Source organism: Geotrypetes seraphini, chromosome 18 (assembly GCF_902459505.1).
Source record: "Geotrypetes seraphini chromosome 18, aGeoSer1.1, whole genome shotgun sequence".
Taxonomy (NCBI): domain Eukaryota; kingdom Metazoa; phylum Chordata; class Amphibia; order Gymnophiona; family Dermophiidae; genus Geotrypetes; species Geotrypetes seraphini.
This window is the reverse complement of record NC_047101.1, coordinates 27,236,093-27,258,154: the sequence shown is the minus strand read 5'-3', so window position 1 is coordinate 27,258,154 and position 22,062 is coordinate 27,236,093. Positions and strand designations below refer to the sequence as shown.

The 22,062-nt window shown below is 44.1% G+C and overlaps 1 protein-coding gene across 5 annotated transcripts in view; it reads right to left on the bottom strand.

The window, feature by feature from the left end:
- DOCK2 (dedicator of cytokinesis 2) overlaps window positions 1-22,062 on the bottom strand; it is a 601,528-nt gene that overhangs the window by 444,037 nt on the left and 135,429 nt on the right. For all 5 annotated transcript variants that reach the window (XM_033927247.1, XM_033927252.1, XM_033927251.1 and 2 more), the window contains 3 exons: window positions 20,402-20,534; window positions 12,055-12,209; window positions 6,592-6,673 (listed from right to left, as the gene is read on the bottom strand). In XM_033927247.1, the coding sequence (XP_033783138.1) occupies window positions 6,592-6,673; window positions 12,055-12,209; window positions 20,402-20,534 (370 nt within the window). The remainder of the gene's footprint in view (window positions 1-6,591; window positions 6,674-12,054; window positions 12,210-20,401; window positions 20,535-22,062) is intronic.

The following is a 22,062-nucleotide window of genomic DNA, read 5'->3' as shown; positions in this document are numbered from 1 at the left end:
ATCACCTTGATGGACAAGGTCTGATGAGGATCAGCCAGCATGGTTTCAGCAAAGGCAGATCTTGTTTGACAAACTTGCTGCACTTCTTTAAGGGAGTAAACAGGCAGATAGACAAGGACGACCTGGTCGACATTGTATATCTGGATTTTCAAAAGGTGTTCGACAAGGTTCCACATGAAATACCTTTTTCCGCATCCAAAGATATAGAAAAAACTGGATCAGCGATTTCTTTAGATAAATTTAACATATGAAAGGCCAATCTAATATTATTAAAAGAATGTCTCTTTGCAACGAATCCAGTTTGATGCATATCAATAATAAAAGGGAGAGCCTTGGCCAAGCGCAAAGCCAATACCTTAGCCAAAAGTTTACCATCAACATTTATTAATGAAATAGGCCTGTAGTTTGAAACTAAAGTGGGATCTCTGTTTGGCTCTGGCAAAACAATTGTTAATGATTCAGCCATAGTACCTGTAATACATCCCTTAGATAATTGGGATTGAAATAAATTTAACAAATGAGGCAATAGGGAATTTTGAAATGATTTATAAAATTCTACTGTATATCCATCACCACCTGGAGCGGATCCAACTCTAAGAGACTTCAATGCTGTTTCTAATTCTTTTAGTGATATAGGCTCATCTAAACTACTTTTCATATGATCAGGAACCTTCGGACCAATAATTAAATTCAAAAAATCTAAACCATCTTTCTCCCTACCATCATAAGATTCAGAAGAGTATAGATCTTTATAAAAATTTAAAAATTTACTTAAAATATTATCAATTTGGTTGTGCATAACTCCTTTCTCATCTTTTCTTGCACTAATTTTTGTTCTTCTTTTCTTTGCTTTAAGGTAATTTGCCAATAACCTGCCGCCTTATTTGAATTTCCATAATACAAAGTTTGCTGAGAAAAAAGATCTTTCCTTATTAATTTTGAAGCTAATTCATTATATTTACCTTTTGCTTTTAAAAGGTCTTGTAAAGTGTCATGCTCCCACTTATCAATCAATTTAGATTCCAAAATTTTAATTTCCTTTTCCAAATTAGAATATTGATTTTTAATTTGTTTTCTAATATAAGCAGAGTATGAAATAATATTACCTCTTATAGTAGCCTTAAAAGCATCCCAAACATTTTCCAAAGAAGTTTCATCTGATAAATTATACTGAAAAAATTCATTAATTTTTATTTGTAATTCATCTAAGAATTTAGTATCTATAAGCAATGTATTATCAAATCTCCAAATAGGTCTACTATACTCTTGTTTATCTATTTGTAGTTCAATCCATACATGATCAGATAAAATAATTGGATCTATGGAAGCTTTAATCACTTGCTGAACTATTTGAGTTGAGACAAGAATAAAATCAATTCTAGAGAAAGATTTATGAACTTGTGAACAGAAGGAAAATTCCTGAAGTATAAAATGAAGTATATGCCAGATATCTTTTAAATCACATGAATGCGCCAAATTATCTAACCCTAATGATTTTATATTTCTACAAGGTTTTTTATCCAATAATGGATCCATAACAGCGTTAAAATCTCCAGCCACAACTAATTTAGAAGCAGCCAGTGGGAGTAACAATTGCTGTAACATTTTAAAGAACTCATTTTGATTCGAATTAGGGGCATACACATTAAACAAAGCCAGGGCATTATTTCCCATACTCATCTCCACATGGACCCATCTACCCTTTGGATTGGAACCTACTAATTTAAAATTGGCTGAACATTTTTATTAATCAGAATAGCTGCCCCTGCTTTTTTCCCATCTGCAGGGGCGAAAAAACATTGTTTCACCCAACTCCCTTCCAGTTTCTTTGATTCTATTATAGACAGGTGGGTCTCTTGAATATAGTAGATATCCGCATTCTGTTTTTTTTTTAATGCTAATGTTTTTTTTTCCTTTTAATCTGATGGTTGAGGCCATTTACATTCAAGGAGAAAATTTTAATATCCATCCTTAAATTATAAGTAAAATAATCTTTCCAAAACAATAAAACAAATATTCCCAGTCTTCATAAATAAGCATCATTTTCCTGATTTTATAAATATGAACCTGAACCTTACCCCTATTATCCCAACCCTCCCTAACCCCTCCCCCCCATTTAATAGTGAAATCTTGGAAACACACATTTGATATCAGGTGAAAAAATACTCTACACAAGCATACATTTAAATTGATTATAGCAGTATGATAAGCCACTAAAATACAATTAAGTTGAATACAAAATATTTTTCATTAGTAACTAAAGCATATTAATTATTAATTAGCAAATAATAGTATTAATTATGAACTTTACTTTAAAAAAAATACCATTAAGAATCAAATTATGAAAGAAATAAATGACTTTACAATATTTTAAATAATATTATCCAAAACTTTAAGTTATAATCCTTTTGTCTAAAGAAACCTTAAAATGAAATGAGATAAAATATAAATCTATTATTATATAATGTCCCATCTAAAAAAACAACCCCTCATATCATTACTTATTAGTCCATAACATAAAAATTAATGTATTAAAAAGAACCATCACGTAAACTCCATTCAAAACATATTCAAACTTAAATGTGCTCCAGTAAATTATTCTTAAATTAAACAACAACTAAAATCTCTTCAATTAATTCTCCAAAAGTATAATGTATTAGTTAGTACTAATATTAAATGAAAACATACCCATCCTATTTCATTTAATAACCACACCACTCTGTAATTATCCTTTGAATTATTAATAACTAAATATGACCCGAAGTCATCCTATTTAGATCATAAATATTTAGATAACATATATTAAATAAAACATTAGAATCTCAAGGTTGTGTAAATAAATAACCAAAACAGTCTCATATCCTAAACTAAGGTTTGTATACCGCACCATCTCCACAAGCATAGAGCTCGGCACGGTTTACAGGGTTAGATTCATGTCCATCCATCGAGCAACAGCTCTTCCTTTTCATACGAACGATGCTTAGTCCTTTGAAACTTTTTTTTTTTTCCTCTGGCGTATAAATTGCTTCCGTGTTACCTTTGACCCAGGAAGAACAATAACAGACTGAGGAATATACCATTAGCAAAATCCATCCTTCCAATCACGCTGAAAAAACAATTTACATAAGAAACCCATGCAATGACATCCAAAATACAAATTACAGTCCCCGAACCAAAGTGAAGATCTTTCTTTCGTTTCACCAAGAAGACTGAACCGATAAATTCAAACGCTAGAAATTGATATAGTTCAATCCACATTGACCCCTCACACTTGCACAAATCCATCGCTATCGCACATATCCTTATGAAGAAATATTTCTGGATCAGGCATAAAGTAAGAACAATACGTTATATCTTTCATAAATATTATACCAATATATCTAGTAGTATGTCCATATGAAGTCCGATGAATCCTGACGATATTTACAAAAAAGTCAACATGGAATCATTAGCAAATAGAATTTAGAGGTCTTAGTCCACGAACCGATTTGCATAATTCCATGGAACTTCTTTTGAAGAATTCTAAAAAGAATTTATCCACCAGAACCATGTATCCAAGACAGTTATTGCAATCGAATTTAAATAAGATTCTATCTTTTCAACGAATCAATCTCTTATATAGCAATCACTGGCATGAAAAAATAAAAATCAAACAAAATAAAGACATTTTAACATTGAGACACATTTCTTTTTTCCTTAGTTCCTTTTATGACACCATCGGTTGCTCACATGTATCCAAAAACTCTTTTAACTTGTCCGGATCATCAAAACTTAGTGACTTATTGGCATAAGTAACTCTCATTATAGCAGGGTAAAGCAATCCATATTTAGCACCAAGATGTCTCATTTGAGGTCTTAAATCAAGTAACTTTTTCCTTCTTTCGGCAGTGGTTTTAACGAAATCTGGCACAATATGAATTTTTGAATCTTGATATTTCATCGGACGTGGTCTCAGATCCCTGCCAGTTCTTCTTGCAGGGATCCTATGAGCCCTCTCAAATTCTAATGGATATTTTGATTTGAGAGGCAGAATCTTTGGAAGAAATTGCTCAAGGAAAGAAACAGCATCATTATTTTCAACTCCCTCCAGGAGCCCAATAATTCTCAAATTGTTCCGTTTCCCCTATTAATACAGTCTTCCAGCTCCTTAGATAAAGCATCCACTTTTTCCCTGTATACTTTACATTTCTTTAATTCCATTTCATTTGTTGTCATTCTTTTTTCCATGTTTTCAACTTTTAAATCAAACTGCTCCATACGTGCTGTGAGACTCTTACCTTCATCTTTAACCTCCTTTAATTTCTGAGCATTGTCAGAAACTATATCCGTAATTAGCTTCAACTGTGCAAAGATGTCACCATTATCATCCTTAGGCAATGGCAACTTAGAAGGAGTCACCGGCTCTATCTTTGATCTTTTAGCGCTCCCCCCTCCTGTGCCAGCCATTTCATTTTTCGCCTGTTTACTCGAGGCCATTATGAGATTTGAACCTCAAAAATTATTTAAAAAGGAAGCTGAATTAGCAGCTTAAAATAACTTTCAAATGCTTGTAAATGCAGAGCTCAGTCCTCACCCGACCATCCGGCTGCGCTCCCAAGCCACGCTCCCTCTGCGATTTTTTGTAGTGTATGAAAGCTAACCTCTTATTCCTTACCTTCTCAGCTACTACTTTTGAGAACCAAAGCGGTCTTCTTTTCATCTTACTTTGAAGGAATATTATTAATACCTACCAGAGTTGTAGCACCTAATTTGAATTTTATTGAGGACCCATGAAGCCTTTCAAACTGAGGTCCTTTTTTCCCCAATATTTTGTGTTTGGGTGCTCCTCCGATTTTGCACTGTTAGAAACAGATTCCTTATAATCCAGCTTGCCTGAATTGAGTGTTCAGCATATATTTTTTGCTTTGTAATTGAAATCACCTATTATTATACTGTTGCCCAATTTGCCAGCTTTCTTAATCTCTGAAAACATTTCTTCATCTGTCTGCTCATTCTGTCCCAGAGGATGGTAGTATAACCCTACCTTTATATTCGTTCCCTTCACACATGGAATTTCTAGACATATAAATTCTACACTGCTATCTATGTCCTGCAGAATGTTTATTTTATTTGATTGAATTCCCTGTTTAACATATAGCCCAACCCCCCCCCTCCAATATGATCTACTCTATCCTTGCAATATAATTTGTACCCAGGTAATACATTTTCCATCGCTATCTCCCCCCATAAATCTGCAGAAAGGATGGTAAGTTCAGAGTGGACCACTTTTATGTCTATTTTGATTTCCTCAAGAAGCTGGCGAAACTCCAACATTGGGTCTGACATAGTAAGTGAGACAGGTTGCACTCCAATACCAGTCTGTGGCCCTGCCAACAGGCCTTCCTGTGTATCTGCCATCTAAGGTAGCCAATTCAGAGCAGATGGAGATTGGTAAGCAAAAATCGTGAAATCCAGGTGCATTGCCAGAATACTATGCATACTTCCGAAAAGATCCTCTGTTAAAACAGTAGTTGCTCTGTCACTGTGTAAATACAACCAGAGCTAGATGCTAATAATTGCTAAAAAAAAAAAGCGAAGCCCAGGACCTAAGCAGCCAGCATGGACAATGATGTCACTTCCCCCTCCCCCCCTTAGTTCACTTTGGAATGTAGTTTTAATTTTGATTGCATGCTCTGCTCTCAGTGTTTTACCTTTGATCTAACATATTTTGATATTCAGTTTATATATCTGGGGCAATAATTTTAGCAACTTGATATCCAATTTCTGCCCGTATCAAGCTTTTGGAAGAATGTTGAAAACACATTTATTTGCAAAATTTTATAGGTAAGAATATAATTTCCTGTGCATGTACAGTTCTTGCATTTGTTAACCGCATAGAACCGGTATATAAGTGGCTTGTTACGTTATGTGTCCCTGGATACAGCCTTTAAGCGAAATGTGGCCATGTTAGGTTATTGCTTTAATAAACTGCTTGATTCTACATTTACTGGTCTGCTCAGTATTAGCTCTTTGGATTTCTTGCAGATGATTGTCTCTTAGTTGTCTCCTGTCATTATAAAATAGGCACCAATGTGTCCAAAACACAAAAGGTACCTTTACAAAATGATCTCCTTAAAAGTAGTAACAATCTAAGCTGCTGATTCTGTAAACTTGTGCACCGAACTTTACGCTTAGCAGAGAAAATTGCAAGTATAAGTTATAGAATAAGGTCAGTTATACACCAATTAAATAATAAACTAATAATTGGTATTAAGCAATAATAAGCCTTAATTGGTGCAAATTTTATTATGCACAACTACTAGGGGGCTGTGGCCATGGGAGGGGCATGGGTAGATCAGGGGCGTGTCTAGCGGTTATGCATGCATTTTATAGAATACTAACATTTCTACACCTAACTGCCTACCGTTAGGCTTGAGCATATAGCGTAAGTACTCTTACTTAAATTTAGGTGCTTAACCTAACATGGCCACACGGACATGGACTTCCCTATTCTATAACAACAATTGTACATGCAATTGCATTATAAAATCTGTGCTTAGCATGCGGTATCCCAGTGCCCTTTCTTGAATCTTAAATATTTCAGGTACTCACTGTGAATACCACCTTCAAGTTATTCAGCAGATCAATTTCCTTTGGAAATCCTTTACTTCCCCATCTCACCAAATAGTTTTCACTGTTAAACAAACAAAAAGTAAAAATATGTGGGTTGGCGGGTAATTCTCTAACTGGGCACAACCAATTAGACTCCCAAAAGGCATGCAGTCGACTCGTATTCTATAACAGAACCCAGGGGCCTGGACTCCATTACAGAATACTAGTGTAACTTGATATTAGCAGACCTAGCATTTAGGCACCCTCATACCAATCATAGGTGCCTAAATGCAAAGGGATGCACATAACTTACAGTATTCTATAAGTTAGGAATGTATGTGGGAGCCTCCTGTGTCACGTCCATGCTAGTGTTCTAAAAATGTATGCATGCAACGGGCACATAAATACAGTGGTACCTCGGTTTACAAGTGCACCGATTTGCGAGTGTTTTGCAAGACGAGCAAAACATTTGCAAACTTGGTGCCTCTTAAACCGAGCTTGCCTCGCTGTACGAGCGCCACCCCCCCCCCCCGTGATCTAGTATCCCCCCAGCGATCCGGCATCCCCCCCCGCTCGCGTTGCCCCCCCTCCACCACGATCCTACTTTCCCCCCCCTGAGTACGTCAATGACACTAACTTTACCCCGTCTTGGCACCAGTGCCGGTGCCCAAAGATCCTCCCTCTTCTGGCACGGCCTGGGCTGGGCGGTGCGTCGGAGATCCTCCCTCTTCTGGGCTGGGCTGGGCTGGACTGGCTTTGAGCATTTGCGCATGCTCAAAGCCTTCTGGTCTCGCTCTCAATCTAGAGAGCGAGACCAGAAGGCTTTGAGCATGCGCAAATGCTCTAAGCCAGTCCAGCCCAGCCCAGACCAGAAGAGAGAGGATCTCCGACGCACCGCCCAGCCCAGGCCGCGCCAGAAGAGGGAGGATCTTCGGGCACCGGCACTGGTGCCAAATTGGGTAAAGGAAGTATCATTGACGTGCTCGGGGGGGGGGGAAGTAGGATCGCGGTGGAGGGGGGGCAACGCGAGTGGGGGGAGGATGCCGGTTCGCAGGGGGGGGAAGCCGGATCACTGGGAGGGGTTTGGAACAGCGTCGGATTCCTCAAGGGGGGGAGAATGGAGCAGCGCCAGTAGCCTCGGGGGGGGGGGGAGGAGGTGGAGCCAATCAAAGCAGTTTCCCTTACTTCCTATGGGGAAACTTGCTTTGATATACGAGCAATTTGGTTTATGAGCATGCTTCTGGAACGAATTATGCTCGTAAACCAAGGTTCCACTGTATTACCACCTACTTTATAGACTTGCCCTTGGTGTACGGATGGATGAATAGATAGATAGATAGATATCGAATCCACACTTTATTCCAGGACCAGTGGGTTATTTCCATCTATCCGCCAGGACTTTGTAGGAATCCTCCAACATCAGAGACTTAAACACCTCCCCCTCTTAGCTCATCACTGTCCCTGTAAGCATCAATTAGTCTTAAAGCAGCCATGAACATCTGTAGAGAATAAGAACACGAGAGACAGGGGAACAGGGGAAACTCCCCGACAAGTAAGTCTATTTTGCTCATATCAACAAATGCCAACAATGAAAAATGAGAGAAGGAGAAATTAGGTTCTTACCTTCTAATTTACTTTCTTTTAGCTTCTCCAGACCAGTAGAAGTTACCGTATTTTCACATAGATAACGCGCACCCGTGTAAAACGCGCACACGGGTATAGCGCGCGAAAAACACAAATTTATGTACAGAAATTTTTATATACCGTGCACACCCGTATACCGCGCATGCTGCCCGACTCTCCCGTCGCTGCCCGACTCTCCTTTCGCCCGCCCCGACTCTCCTCTGGCCACCCCGACTCTCCTTTTGCCCGCCCCGACTCTCCTCTCCCCCTTGAAGTCCTGTCCCTACCCTGAAAGCCTGATGCCTCCCCGACGTCCGATTCACCCCCCCCGCAGGACCGCTCGCACCCCCACCCCGAAGGACCGCTCGCACGCACCCGCACCCCGAAGGACCGCTCGCATGCACTCCCACCCGCACCCCCACCCTGAAGGACTGCTCGCACCCCCACAGCCTCCCGACCCCCCCCCATCATGTAGAAGCTCCTACCGGTGTCCTGCTGCTTCCTCTTGGCGGTCCCGACTCCCCGACACGATCGGGGCAAGAGGGAGCTCAAGCCCTCTTGCCCCCCCAACTCCCCGACATGATCAGGGCAAAAGGGAGCCCAAGCCCTCTTGCTCCGCCGACTCCCCGACAATATCGGGCCAGGAGGGAGCCCAAGTCCTCCTGGCCCTGGCGACCCCCCCCCGCTAGTTGTTCGGGCAAGGAGGGAGCCCAAACCCTCCTGGCCACGGCGACCCCCTACCCCCACCCCGCACTACATTACGGGTAGGAGGGATCCCAGGCCCTCCTGCCCTCAACACAAACCCCCCTCCCCCCAACGACCGCCCCCCCAAGAACCTCCGACCGCCCCCCCAGCTGACCCACGACCCCCCTGGCCAACCCCCACAACACCCCCACCCTCCTTCCCCGTACCTTTGTGTAGTTGGCCGGACAGACGGGAGCCAAACCCGCCTGTCCGGCAGGCAGCCAACGACAGAATGAGGCCGGATTGGCCCATCCGTCCCAAAGCTCCGCCTACTGGTGGGGCCTAAGGCGCCTGGGCCAATCAGAATAGGCCCGGGAGCCTTAGGTCCCTCCTGGGGGCGGGGCCTTGGGCACATGATCGAGTTGGGCCCATGTGCCTCAGGCCCCGCCCCCAGGTGGGACCTAAGGCTCCCGGGCCTATTCTGATTGGCCCAGGCGCCTTAGGCCCCACCAGTAGGCGGAGCTTTGGGACGGATGGGCCAATCCGGCCTCATTCCGTCGTTGGCTGCCTGCCGGACAGGCGAGTTTGACTCCCGTCTGTCCGGCCAACTACACAAAGGTACGGGGAAGAGGGGTGGGGGTGTCGTGGGGGTCGGCCAGGGGGGTCGCGGGTCGGCTGGGGGGGCAGTCAGAGGTTCTTGGGGGGGGGCGGTCGTTGGGGGGAGGGGGGTTTGCGTCGAGGGCAGGATGGCCTGGGATCCCTCCTGCCCGTAATGTAGTGCGGGATGGGGGTAGGTGGTCGCCGTGGCCAGGAGGGTTTGGGCTCCCTCCTGGCCCGATCGTGTCGGGTGTCGGGACCGCCAAGAGGAAGCAGCAGGACACCGGTAGGAGCTTCTACATGATGGGGGGGTCGGGAGGCTGTGGGGGTGCGAGCGGTCCTTCAGGGTGGGGGTGCGGGTGGGAGTGCGTGCGAGCGGTCCTTCGGGGTGGGGATGCGAGCGGTCCTGCGGGGGGTGAATCGGATGTCGGGGGGGGGAACTATGTTAAAAAATTTTTGTACAACGCGCTCACGCATATAACGCGCAAGGGTGTGCGCGGTATGTAAAAACCACGTATAACGTGCGCGTTATATGCGAGACAATACAGTAATCTTTACGAATGGGTATATATCCAATCATGACCAGCAGGTGGAGACTGAAAACAAAACTGTGGGACAGTATATACTATATTCCCTTCTCTATTTACCTCAGTCTGCCGAATAGCCAAGCAGAACCAAGAACTGGAAAACAGAAAGAAAACAATACTCCGAACAGGAGTAACAAGTAATATACCCAAATGCTGTTGGAAAATGCAGAGGAGAGATACCAGAAGGAAAATGTCCCCACAGCTCGCCAGCTAAGCCAGCCGAGCCACAGCCGCTGTTCTTCAAAAGATTTTTCTATAAAATTTTATCTTTTCAAGCTGGATCATGGGATAAACCTTTTTCTGTCCTGATAACAAACTCCAACTTGAAGTGCCTGTGTGGAAACCGCTTTGAGTGTGGTTGTAAAAACTATAAAAAGGCGGTATACAAGTCCCTTTCCTTCAGAAAAATGCTAAAGACCTTCTTATTTGACAAATTCTTTTGAATGTGATTGTAATACACTGTGCTTGTATAGTCTCTTGATTGTTGTTAACCGCGCTGAACTGAGAGGTTACTGCGGTATATAAGTGAATTTATGTTGTTATGTTATGTTATATGTTGTGATATGCAGGGTATGCTTGCTAGGGCTGTTCCTAATATAAAGCCCACTGCTGGAGCAGATAGTGCCCAAGTTGCTCTGTTTAAACCCCAAGGTAACATTTTGCCTACAGTTACTCCTGGGTCCAGCAGAGGGAGTGCTGGTGCCAGAATGCAGATTTCCCTTCCCCCATCTAGGAAGGGAAAGGAAGTCAGGATATCCGGCACACCTGAGCGTTTGGGGCGTGGTCCCCAGCTCCTAAACCTCAGGTATGCATGGTTGGAGGGAGAGAAGCAAGCAGGCAGCAAAAGCAAGCAGTCGCAAAGCTCAGGGCAGAGAGCTCTGCAAAGCTGTTCGGTTCCTGAGCAGATGGAACTAGTAGAGGCTGGAGCAGAGTTACCTGAAAGACCTTTGGAAGAGTTCCAACCCATGGAACTGGATCTGGAGCCGGAGTCTTTACCTGAGTTAACTGCCAGCACACAGCCCATGGAAGTCTGCTAACCAAAGGCAAGTGTTCAAGTGTTGTATAACTGTGGATTACAAGTGTATAGGTTTTTGGAAGGCCTATTTTTGTGCAAGGCAGACTGTGTTTGGTTTGAAGGTGGTGGGGTTAGCCCCACGTCAAATGTGGAGGGATAGAGGGCCATTTCTTGGCAATATTCCATCACGTGGAGCACACCACCTTATCCAGCACTACTGCGGCTGGAGGAATCAGTGCCGGTGCACTGGTTCAGGCACAAGTGTTTTTGGTGAAGAATAAGGACTTATGCTGGGACTATATTATTGGATGTGCAGAGAAACCTTATTGTTTGGGAACGCTTGCTACAGAGAAGAATCCTTTCTGTTGAGGTTTAAGGTTTCTAGTTTTGAGTTTTGAAACCTCTTTCTTTTGGAGAAATATTGGACTGCAATAGGACTGTTAAGTTTGCCTCTTTTGGAACATTATAAAGACTTACCTATTGGCGGCCATTGCCTGATAAAGTTTAGTTTTTGATTACTTTATTTTGAAGACTGATGTCAAGCTGATGTATGAAGCAACCCTTTTTGTTTTTGGATATTGCACCATTAAATCCGGTCCAGGTTTTATATTCTTACTTACCGGTTTGGAGTGTGTGTTTTTCTTTTTTGGGTTGAATCCTGACTTATCTACTCTTGTGTAGCTAGCCGCAGCACACAGGAGCCAATACTTCTGTGTCCCAGCGGCTCGGGACCAATTGCCCTGACCCCGCTGGTGACAATGTACACTAGTGGTGATAAAACAAATTATATTAAAGTTTGTACTGGGTGGTTAGTGAGTTATATTGATATCTGTATATCCCCAGTTGAAAATCAGCCTACAGTAGATTAAGCTATGTCTGAAGAAGCATTTTCTTTCATAATCTGCAGATTGTTGTTGAAGAGTGACCTCCAACTAGCTCATGTTTACCAGGACTCACCTTATGACTGCTTGTTTCTGAGGATCATACAAGGACATAAAGAGCTCTGCATCCTCTCCTATTCTGCATACAAAGTTCCTTACAAAGACATAGAGGCTGTGGGTTGGAGATGATGATATTCGAGAAGATAGGTTGAAGTCAGTTTGGGCTCTGGACTAAAATTAAAACAGAGATCATGTATTATGTCAGAAACAGTAGACATATTGGCGATTGGTACAAACTTGAGCATAGAAGCCAACTTTTCAAAATGATTGGGGGTGCTCAACGTGTTTTTAAAAAAACAACACCCCCCTTAGTTTTAGGCAACAGAAATGCAGATAAATCCCAATTACAGAACACTTCATGATAAAAAGCTGAATGCCAGAAAACCAGATAGCACAGTTACTTACCGTAACAGGTGTTATCCAGGGACAGCAGGCAGATATTCTTGACTGATGGGTGACGGCACCGACGGAGCCCCGGTACGGACAATTTTAGAGTGATTGCACTCTAAGAACTTGGAAAGTTCTAGCAGGCTGCACCGCGCACGCGCGAGTGCCTTCCCGCCCAACGGAGGCGCGCGGTCCCCAGTTAGGATAAACCAGCTAAGAAGCCAACCCGGGGAGGTGGGTGGGACGCAAGAATATCTGCCTGCTGTCCCTGGATAACACCTGTTATGGTAAGTAACTGTGCTTTATCCCAGGACAAGCAGGCAGCATATTCTTGACTGATGGGTGACCTCCAAGCTAACAAAAAGAGGGATGGATGGAAGGTTGGCCATTAGGAAAACAAATTTTGCAAAACAGATTGGCCGAAGTGTCCATCCCGTCTGGAGAATGCATCCAGACAATAATGAGATGTAAAAGTATGAACTGAGGACCAAGTAGCAGCCTTGCAGATTTCCTCAATAGGAGTGGATCGGAGGAAAGCTACAGACGCTGCCATAGCTCGAACTCTATGGGCCGTGACAGAACCTTCCAGTGTCAATCCGGACTGAGCATAACAAAAAGAAATGCACGCTGCAAGCCAATTTGACAACGTACGTTTAGAAACAGGACGTCCCAATTTATTCGGATCAAAGGACAGAAAGAGTTGTGGAGATGATCTGTGGGGCTTAGTACGGTCTAAATAATAAGCTAAAGCCCACTTACAGTCCAAAGTATGCAGAGCCTGTTCTCCAGAATGAGAGTGAGGTTTCGGAAAGAAGACAGGCAGAACAATGGATTGGTTGAGATGGAATTCTGAGACAACCTTAGGGAGAAACTTTGGATGTGTACGTAGAACCACCTTGTCATGATGGAAGACTGTAAAAGGTGGATCAGCAACTAGTGCATGTAGCTCACTGACCCTCCTGGCAGAGGTAAGAGCAATAAGGAAAAGTACCTTCCAAGTGAGAAACTTGAAAGGAGTGGTAGCCAAAGGTTCAAATGGAGGCTTCATTAAGGCGGAAAGAACCACATTGAGATCCCAGATTACAGGAGGGGCTTTGAGAGGCGGTTTCACATTGAAAAGACCCCGCATGAATCTGGACACCAAGGGATGAGCCGAGAGAAGTTTTCCATGAACTGGCTCATGAAAAGCAGCAATAGCGCTGAGGTGGACTCTGATGGAAGTAGACTTGAGGCCAGAGTCAGACAAAGAAAGAAAATAATCCAACAAGGTCTCCACTGCAAGGGAAGTGGGATCATGATGATGACGAAGACACCAGGAAGAAAACCGTGTCCACTTCTGATGGTAACACTGCAGAGTAGCCGGTTTCCTGGAGGCATCCAGAATGGAATGAACAGGCTGAGACAAAAGAGTATCATGAGAGGTCAGCCCGAGAGAAACCAAGCTGTCAGGTGCAGAGACTGAAGGTTGGGATGCAGAAGGGTCTCCTGATGTTGTGTAAGCAGAGAAGGAAACAGTGGAAGAAGAAAAGGCTCACTGGAACTGAGTTGAAGTAGAAGGGAGAACCAATGTTGCCTGGGCCACCGTGGAGCAATCAGAATCATGGTGGCACGTTCCCTCTTGAGCTTGAACAAGGTTCTTAACATGAGAGGCAGAGGAGGGAAAGCGTACAGGAACAGATTGGACCAATCGAGGAGAAATGCATCCGTTGCCAGACGGTGAGGAGAGTAGAGTCTGGAGCAGAATAGGGGTAGCTGGTGATTGTGAGGAGCTGCAAAGAGGTCTATCTGAGGAGTGCCCCACTGAGCGAAGATGGACTGTAGAGTTAAGGGATCGAGTGTCCACTCATGAGGCTGGAGAATTCTGCTGAGGTTGTCCGCTAAGGAATTCTGTGCTCCTTGAATGTAGATAGCTTTCAGGAATAGTTGATGATCTGTGGCCCAAGTCCAAATTTTTTGGGCTTCTTGGCACAAGAGGCGAGAGCCTGTCCCACCCTGCTTGTTGATGTAGTACATCGCAACTTGATTGTCTGTGCACAGCAGGAGGACTTGAGGGAAGAGAAGATGTTGGAAAGCCTTGAGGGCATAAAACATTGCTCTGAGTTCCAGGAAATTGATGTGATGCTTCATTTCCTGGGCTGTCCAAAGTCCTTGAGTTTGGAATTCGTTTAAATGAGCTCCCCAAGCATAAGGGGAGGCATCGGTGGTGATGACCAGTTGATGAGGAGGTAGATGGAACAGAAGACCTCTGGAGAGATTCGAGGATATCAACCACCATTGAAGAGACTGACGAAGAGATGATGTCACAGATATGTGTCGTGAACAAGGATCCGTTGCTTGAGACCACTGGGTAGCTAGGGTCCACTGAGGAGTGCGCAGGTGAAGACGTGCAAAGGGTGTGACATGAACTGTGGAGGCCATGTGACCCAAGAGTATCATCATTTGCTTGGCAGAGATGGAACTTTGTGGGAGTACCTGCTGACATAGAGATTGAAGGGTTTGAAGACGGTTGCATGACAGGAACGCTCTCATGAGGACTGTGTCCAGCACCGCTCCAATGAATTGAAGTCTCTGAGTGGGTATGAGATGAGATTTGAGAAGATTGATCTCGAACCCCAGAAGTTGCAGAAACAGGATGGTTTGGTTGGTGGCCAAGAGCACTGTCGGAGATGAATCAGTCTTGATTAACCAATCGTCCAAGTAAGGAAAGACCTGAAGGTGGTGAGAGCGTAGAAAGGCAGTCACCACAATCAGACATTTGGTGAACACTCTTAGAAAGGAGGCAAGACCAAAGGGCAGCACCTTGTATTGGTAATGACAATGATTGATCATGAAGCGGAGGTACTGTCTGGAGGCCAGATTGACGGGTACATGAGTGTATGCCTCTTTGAGATCGAGGGAGCATAGCCAGTCGCCTTGATGGAGAAGAGGATAAAGAGTTGCCAGAGAAAGCATCTTGAATTTCTCCTTGACCAAGCATTTGTTGAGATCGCGAAGATCTAGGATGGGTCTGAGATCCCCTGTTTTTTTGGGGACCAGAAAATAACGGGAGTAGAATCCCTGCCCCTTTTGATCTAGAGGAACTTCCTCTATGGCGTTCATAAGGAGGAGGGATTGAACCTCCTGAAGAAGGAGAGACGACTGAGAGGTGTTCAAAGCAGACTCTCTTGGCAGACTTTGTGCAGGAAGTGTCTGAAAGTTGAGAGAGTAGCCGTGGTGGATGATGTTGAGGACCCACTGATCCGATGTGATGTTTTCCCAACGGCTGATGTAACAAGAAAGACGTCCTCCTATGGGTCGAGGGAGCTGAGTAGAAGGTGGACTACTGGCTATGCTTTGGAGAACCACGTCAAAAGGGTTGGGTAGACTTTTATGGTGGAGGAGGCTTCACCTGTTGCTGCTGGGCTGGCCTAGGAGGTTGTCGCTGCTGTTGGCGCTGACGTCTAGGCTGTTGAGTAGCCGGTGGCAAGGGACGAGCAGCATAGCAGCGCTGGTAGGCGGATTGTTGGCGAAAAGGCCGAGCAGGTGGAGTCTTTTTCTTAGTCTTCAGGAGAGTATCCCACCGAGTCTCATGGGCAAACAGTTTTTGTGTAGTGGAATCCATGGACTCTCCAAAGAACTCATCACCTAAACAGGGAGCATTTGCTAGGCGGTCCTGATGATTTACATCGAGCTCTGAGACTCTGAGCCATGCCAACCGACGCATGGCAACAGACATAGCCGTGGCTCTAGACGTCAATTCAAAAGTGTCATAAATTGACCGAACTAGGAATTTTCGTAACTGGAGAAGAGAGGAAGAACAGGCATGAAAAGCAGATTTTTTTGCGGTCAGGGAGGTACTTTTCAAAAGCAGCCATGTTTTGTATGAGGTGCTTTAAATAAAAGGAAAAATGAAAAGCATAATTCCCTGACCTGTTGGCTAACATGGCATTTTGATATAAACGTTTGCCAAATTCGTCCATGGCCTTTCCTTCTCTGCCAGGAGGGATGGAGGCATACACACTAGCTCCCGCTGATTTCTTAAGAGTGGATTCTACCAAAAGAGACTCATGCGGGAGCTGAGGTTTGTCAAAACCAGGAATGGGGATAACTTTGTACAAGGAGTCCAATTTACGAGGAGCTCCTGGTACAGTCAGGGGAGTCTCCAGATTTTTATAAAAGGTCTCTCGCAAGATGTCATGGAGAGGAAGTTTGAGAAATTCCCTTGGAGGCTGGTCAAAGTCCAGAGCATCAAGGAATGCCTTGGATTTCTTAGACTCAGCCTCCAAGGGAATAGAAAGAGATTCACACATCTCTTTTAAGAAAGAGGTAAAGGATGTGGAATCCTGTTTAGAAGAGGGATCTGCAACAAGGTGATCCTCTTCATCAGAAGAACACTCACCCTCAGACAAAAATGGCTCTTCGGAGTCACCCCACAAATCAGGGTCCCTAATATGAGAGCTACGGTCTCGAGACTCCGGAGTGGAGGGTTCTAGGTGTCGGGATTTGCTGGCCGACTTACCCGACCTCATAGACACGGTACTGGGGGATGTTACATGCTGCGTCGGCCCCGAAGTCTGCACCGCCTGGTATTGAGCTCTCGGTTCCGGTGCTAAGATTGGCATCGAAGTCGATGAAGCAGTGTGCGCCGGTACCGACAAAGTGGATGCCGATAAAAGAGGGCGTTCCACTGTCGGTACCGGTGGCTCAAGCCGGACCGGGACTGGAAGGCTCGGTGTTAAAAGTGCGGGAAGGAGTTGTTGTAATTGCTCCTTAAGTTGCACTTGCAGGACAGCAGCAATCCGCTCGTCCAGCGAAGGCACCGGTCCCGCCTTTTTCTTCTGCGGTACCTGCGGTGCTGCTCTACGCCCCGAGGATGAGGAACCCGATGTCGAGGGGCTCACCTCAATAGGGGCGGAGCGCTTCCATGGGCGCCTCGAGGTCGGCAGGACTGGACTCGCTGCTACTGAGACCGGAGGACGCTCCAACGGGGAAGGCTTCTTAGCTGGCTTACCTGCGGGATGCGACGCCGATGCGGTATCGCATGGTGTCGACGAAGTAGGTGCCGACTGAGATGGTGCCAATGTCGGTGCCGGTGCTGCGGAATCAGACATCTCGGCGCCAAATAACAACTGCTGTTGAATCTGGCGGTTTTTTAGAGTTCTCTTTTTCAAAGTCGCACAGCGGGTGCAGGTGGACGCTCGGTGGTCAGGACCAAGACACTGCAGACACCAGTTGTGCGGGTCTGTGAGTGAAATTGGTCGAGCGCACCGCTGACACTTTTTAAAACCGGGTTGAGGGGGCTTGAAGGTAAAAACGGCTTCTGCCAAATCGAAGGCCGAGGCCTCGATGGTGGCAACAGGCCCCGCCGGGGCGAAACCGAAAAAATGAAAAAGAAAACAAAATTAGTTTTTTGGGTTTTTTTTTAGAGAAATAAAAGAAAGTAAAAGAGGGAATAATATTTCCGAACAAGTTTACGCGAACGGGAAGGCGATAAGGAACAAAAGTTTTCAACAGCTGTTGAAACGTGCGACTTCTTAGCTCTGCGGAAACTAAGAAACTGGGGACCGCGCACCTCCGTCGGGCGGGAAGGTACTCGCACATGCGCGGTGCGGCCTGCTAGAACTTTCCAAGTTCTTAGAGTGCAATCACTCTAAAATTGTCCGTACCGGGGCTCCGTCGGTGCCGTCACCCATCAGTCAAGAATATGCTGCCTGCTTGTCCTGGGATAAATATGTTTATTAAAATGCTTATATACCACCTTTCACAGTGCCATCAAGGCGGGCTACAATAGTATCAGAAAAGAACTCCGAGTTTCAAGTTTATTTAGCATTTGACATACCACCTATGAGAGGACTACCTAAGAGATTTACCAGATAGTGCAGTGCAGAGGAAAAATAGGAAAGAGAGAAAAACACCAGAAGGGTGTCAGTCCCAAATGACTACCTGGCAAATCATGTGGAGAAAGTGAAGATTCTCAAGTACCAAGAAAGGTAGTCCAAAACTAAGTATGGCAGAAAAATGCAGAAATAGTTTTGGATGCCACAGGTTTGATTAAAAAAAACTTCCAAGTGCACCTATACATGTTAACATCTTATGAACTCTAGAAAGAAGCTCTATGGCACAATGCAAGTACTATGGTGAGCATTAGCAGTAAATTTGACAGACTGAGACCACTCTCCACATGCCCTGGTTTAGGAGCAAGGTTCACTCCTGTCATGGTATGTGCAAAACTAACCCACTTGGAAAAATTGTCCCCAACAGAAACACCAACTAGCAGAAAAGTATACACCATGTTTTGATGGCACGGCGTTCACCTGGGTAGAGATTGGGCAGAGAATGAATGAAGCAAGCAAATACACATGTAAATGATAGTATTCTAACATCTAGGCATAGGGCTACGTTAAGTGATTGCACCTTATATGTAGGCATACTTTCTGTCACTTGTGAAACCCCCTCACTGGATTGCACTTTTGAATAATAATCCTAATTCTCACCTTCCTGGAGTACTGAAAATGCTGCCTCTGCACTATCCCCAGCCAAACTGAAAAGAGTAAGTCCCAAGTCTGAAAGCAAACTGAGGACCACCTTCTGGCAAGGCTGAAGCACATTATTTTATCCCATCTTGTGAGATGAAGTGGCCCATTATTAAATTAGAATTAAATATCTACTTAGTGAAAGAAACTGGTATGTGTATGGGATATTTTCTCTCTGTTACTAAATAACCCAAACCACCCACATTGCTCGCTCCTTCCTATGATTTTCAGGACTGTTTGGGAAGTAACATCACATTTTAGGCTACATAAGAATAGCCTTACTGGGTCAAACCAGTGGTCCATCTAGCCCAGTAGCACATCTTCATAGTGGCCAATCCAGGTCACTAGTACCTGGCAAAAACCCTAATAATAGCAACATTCCATGCTACTGATCCATGATACAACCATACATCTGGCTGATCACTGTCCAGCTAATATTCAGTGCTTTTTAGATGGCTGGGAACAGCTCCCAGCCAGCTAAATAGCACATAGCTGGCTATCGATATTTAGCACGACATAGCCAGTCACTGTCAATATTCACTGGCTGATTGGCCAAGTCAGTGGTCAGAGAGGCCCACCTAAAAAGCAGGTCTATTTTTGGCAGCTAGGCCTTAGCCAGCCAGCCATTGCAAATTAGCTTGACCAGCTAAGTCTACAGCGCCAGCATTTAACCCAGAAGTTCAATGCCAATGGCTGGATATGGCCTTGGCATTGAATACCCAGATTTTCTTCAGACAGCCGGAGGTAGCCATGCTGTCTTCAACAGACTGATATTGGCCCCTTTATATATAACACACTGCTTGGAACAATGTTTTTGAAGTTCAAATACACTGAAGTCACTTCTTTCCCGGGATGGTGCCAGGGTATTGGATGCCTTAGGCAAATTGTCTGCCTTCCACCCCCTCAATTATCTTTCATGCTCCTATACAACCTAATATTTTCATAATTAAACTAAATAATCATAAATTTCTAAAAATTGCCAAGATGGACCTCACACTTTTGAAATATTAACTGTGTTTTCTATGCACATATGTAAGTGAACACAATTCCAAAAGCCATTTACCCATTTAAATGGGCTCTTTGAAACTGCGCACCCTTACCCCAATGACACACCCTGATGGCTCTGTGAGTTGTCTGGCTGTCAGAATCTACTGTTTTGCTTTAATGGCAGATACTCTTTGCTTGGCCCTAGAAACTGCCGTCCAGGGAGACTGTCTTGTTTGCCTAATAGCTAAGCCAGCCCTTTCCAATACTGCTCACAGTAACACCTGAAACTCAACCAAATGTGACAGTTGCTGGCAAACATAATTCACTTTGAATATCATTCCTAAAGTTAACTCCAATTATATATGACAAGTTTTTAGTAAATTAGTCTCCATAGTTCCAATCTCAGCTAAAACAAATCTATATGCATGCTTCTATAGCACTTGATATTAAAGATGTTATAAATCAAACTAATACCACCTCTTCTTTTATGCGCTCTGTAATTTTGTTGTTGGCTTCTTCATGTGCATGGAACAGCTTGATGACATTAGTGTTGTCTGGGTCCAGAATATTTCCATCTTCATCTCTAACAATCAGATCCAATTCCAGTATCCTGCAGAAAGAGAGATTGTGATGTATACTATGAGGTTGCTATTTCATAAAGAGCTGGATTCAGCAAATGGCTCCCAAATTTATGTAACAAAACCAACGAATAGGACTCCAATGAATAGTCTATTGGGCTAAAAGGAATTTTTACCTTGAATTCCCATACACTCAGAATTGTGTAATTCAGCCTAGGACCGAAGTCCCAACAGCCGAACCCACCACCCAGTCACTGTGTATGGAATATATATATATATTTTTTTTTCAATAATCAGATATCACTAAAAAAAAGTCCTGTGAGACTTCATAAGCTAAGTCATTAGCACTTTTTTTTGAATGTCTGCAAATGTTAAACTAAACTAAACCTTAGGTTTGTATACCGCACCATCTCCATAGTCGTGGAGCTCGGCACGGTTTACAGGAATTGGGATGAGAAAGGAACTCCAAGGAAAGGATGAAGATCGGAGGAAAGAGGAATGTTTAGAGGACTAGGATATCAGAGTAGGAGGGAGTGTTACATTTTTGAGAAAAAAGCCAGGTTTTCAGATGTTTACGGAAAAGTTGGAGAGAACTCAGGTTCCGAAGAGGGGAGGTAAGGTTGTTCCAGAGCTCAGTGAATCTGAAAGGGAGGGAAGTTCCCAGCTTTCCTGGATGGGAAATGCCTTTTAATGAGGGGAAGGATAGTTTCAATTTTTGGGTAGGTCTGGTGGTATTAAGATTAGAGGAATTCCATGAAAGTGGAATAAATGGAGGAAGGATGCCATGGAGGATCTTGAAAGTTAGGCAGATGCATTTGAAGTGGACTCTGAAAATTATCGGAAGCTAATGAAACTTGGATAGGAGCGGCGAGACGTGATCAAATTTACTTTTTGCAAAGATAAGCTTGGCCACGGCATTCTGAATCCATTGGAGTCTGTGAAGGTTTTTTTTCGTTAGGCTTATGAAGATAGAATTGCAATAATCCAGTCTGGAAAGGATGATGGATTGAACGAGAATGGCAAAATGTTTTTGATGGAAACAGGATCTTACTTTCCTCAGCATGTGTAGGCTGAAAAAGCATTTTTTTACCAGGGAGTTGAGGTGGTCATTGAAGGACAATGTAGAATCAATGATGATGCCCAGGACCTTGCTGGAGAATTCGAGCTGCAGAGTGGAGCCGGAGGACAGTGGGATTAAGGTGGGTAGCTGAACAATTTTGGGCTGAGCCAAAGTAGTTTTGTCTTGGATTCATTCAATTTCATTTGGACGGTGTGAGCCCAAGATTGGAGGTTCGAGATACAAGAGGATATGTTCTCTGAGAGATTGGTGAGGTTCGAGTCGGTCTCGAGGAGGACAAGGATGTCATCGGCATAAGTGTAAATTGTTTCAAGGGGGGAATAGATGGAGGAGTTTTAGAGAGGACATGTAGATGTTGAAAAGGATAGGAGATAAAGGTGAACCTTGCGGGACTCCAAAGATTGGTTTCCAGGGGGAGGATGAGGTGCCATTCATGTTGACAATGTAGGATCGGGAGCGAAGGAATTTTGAGAACCATTCAA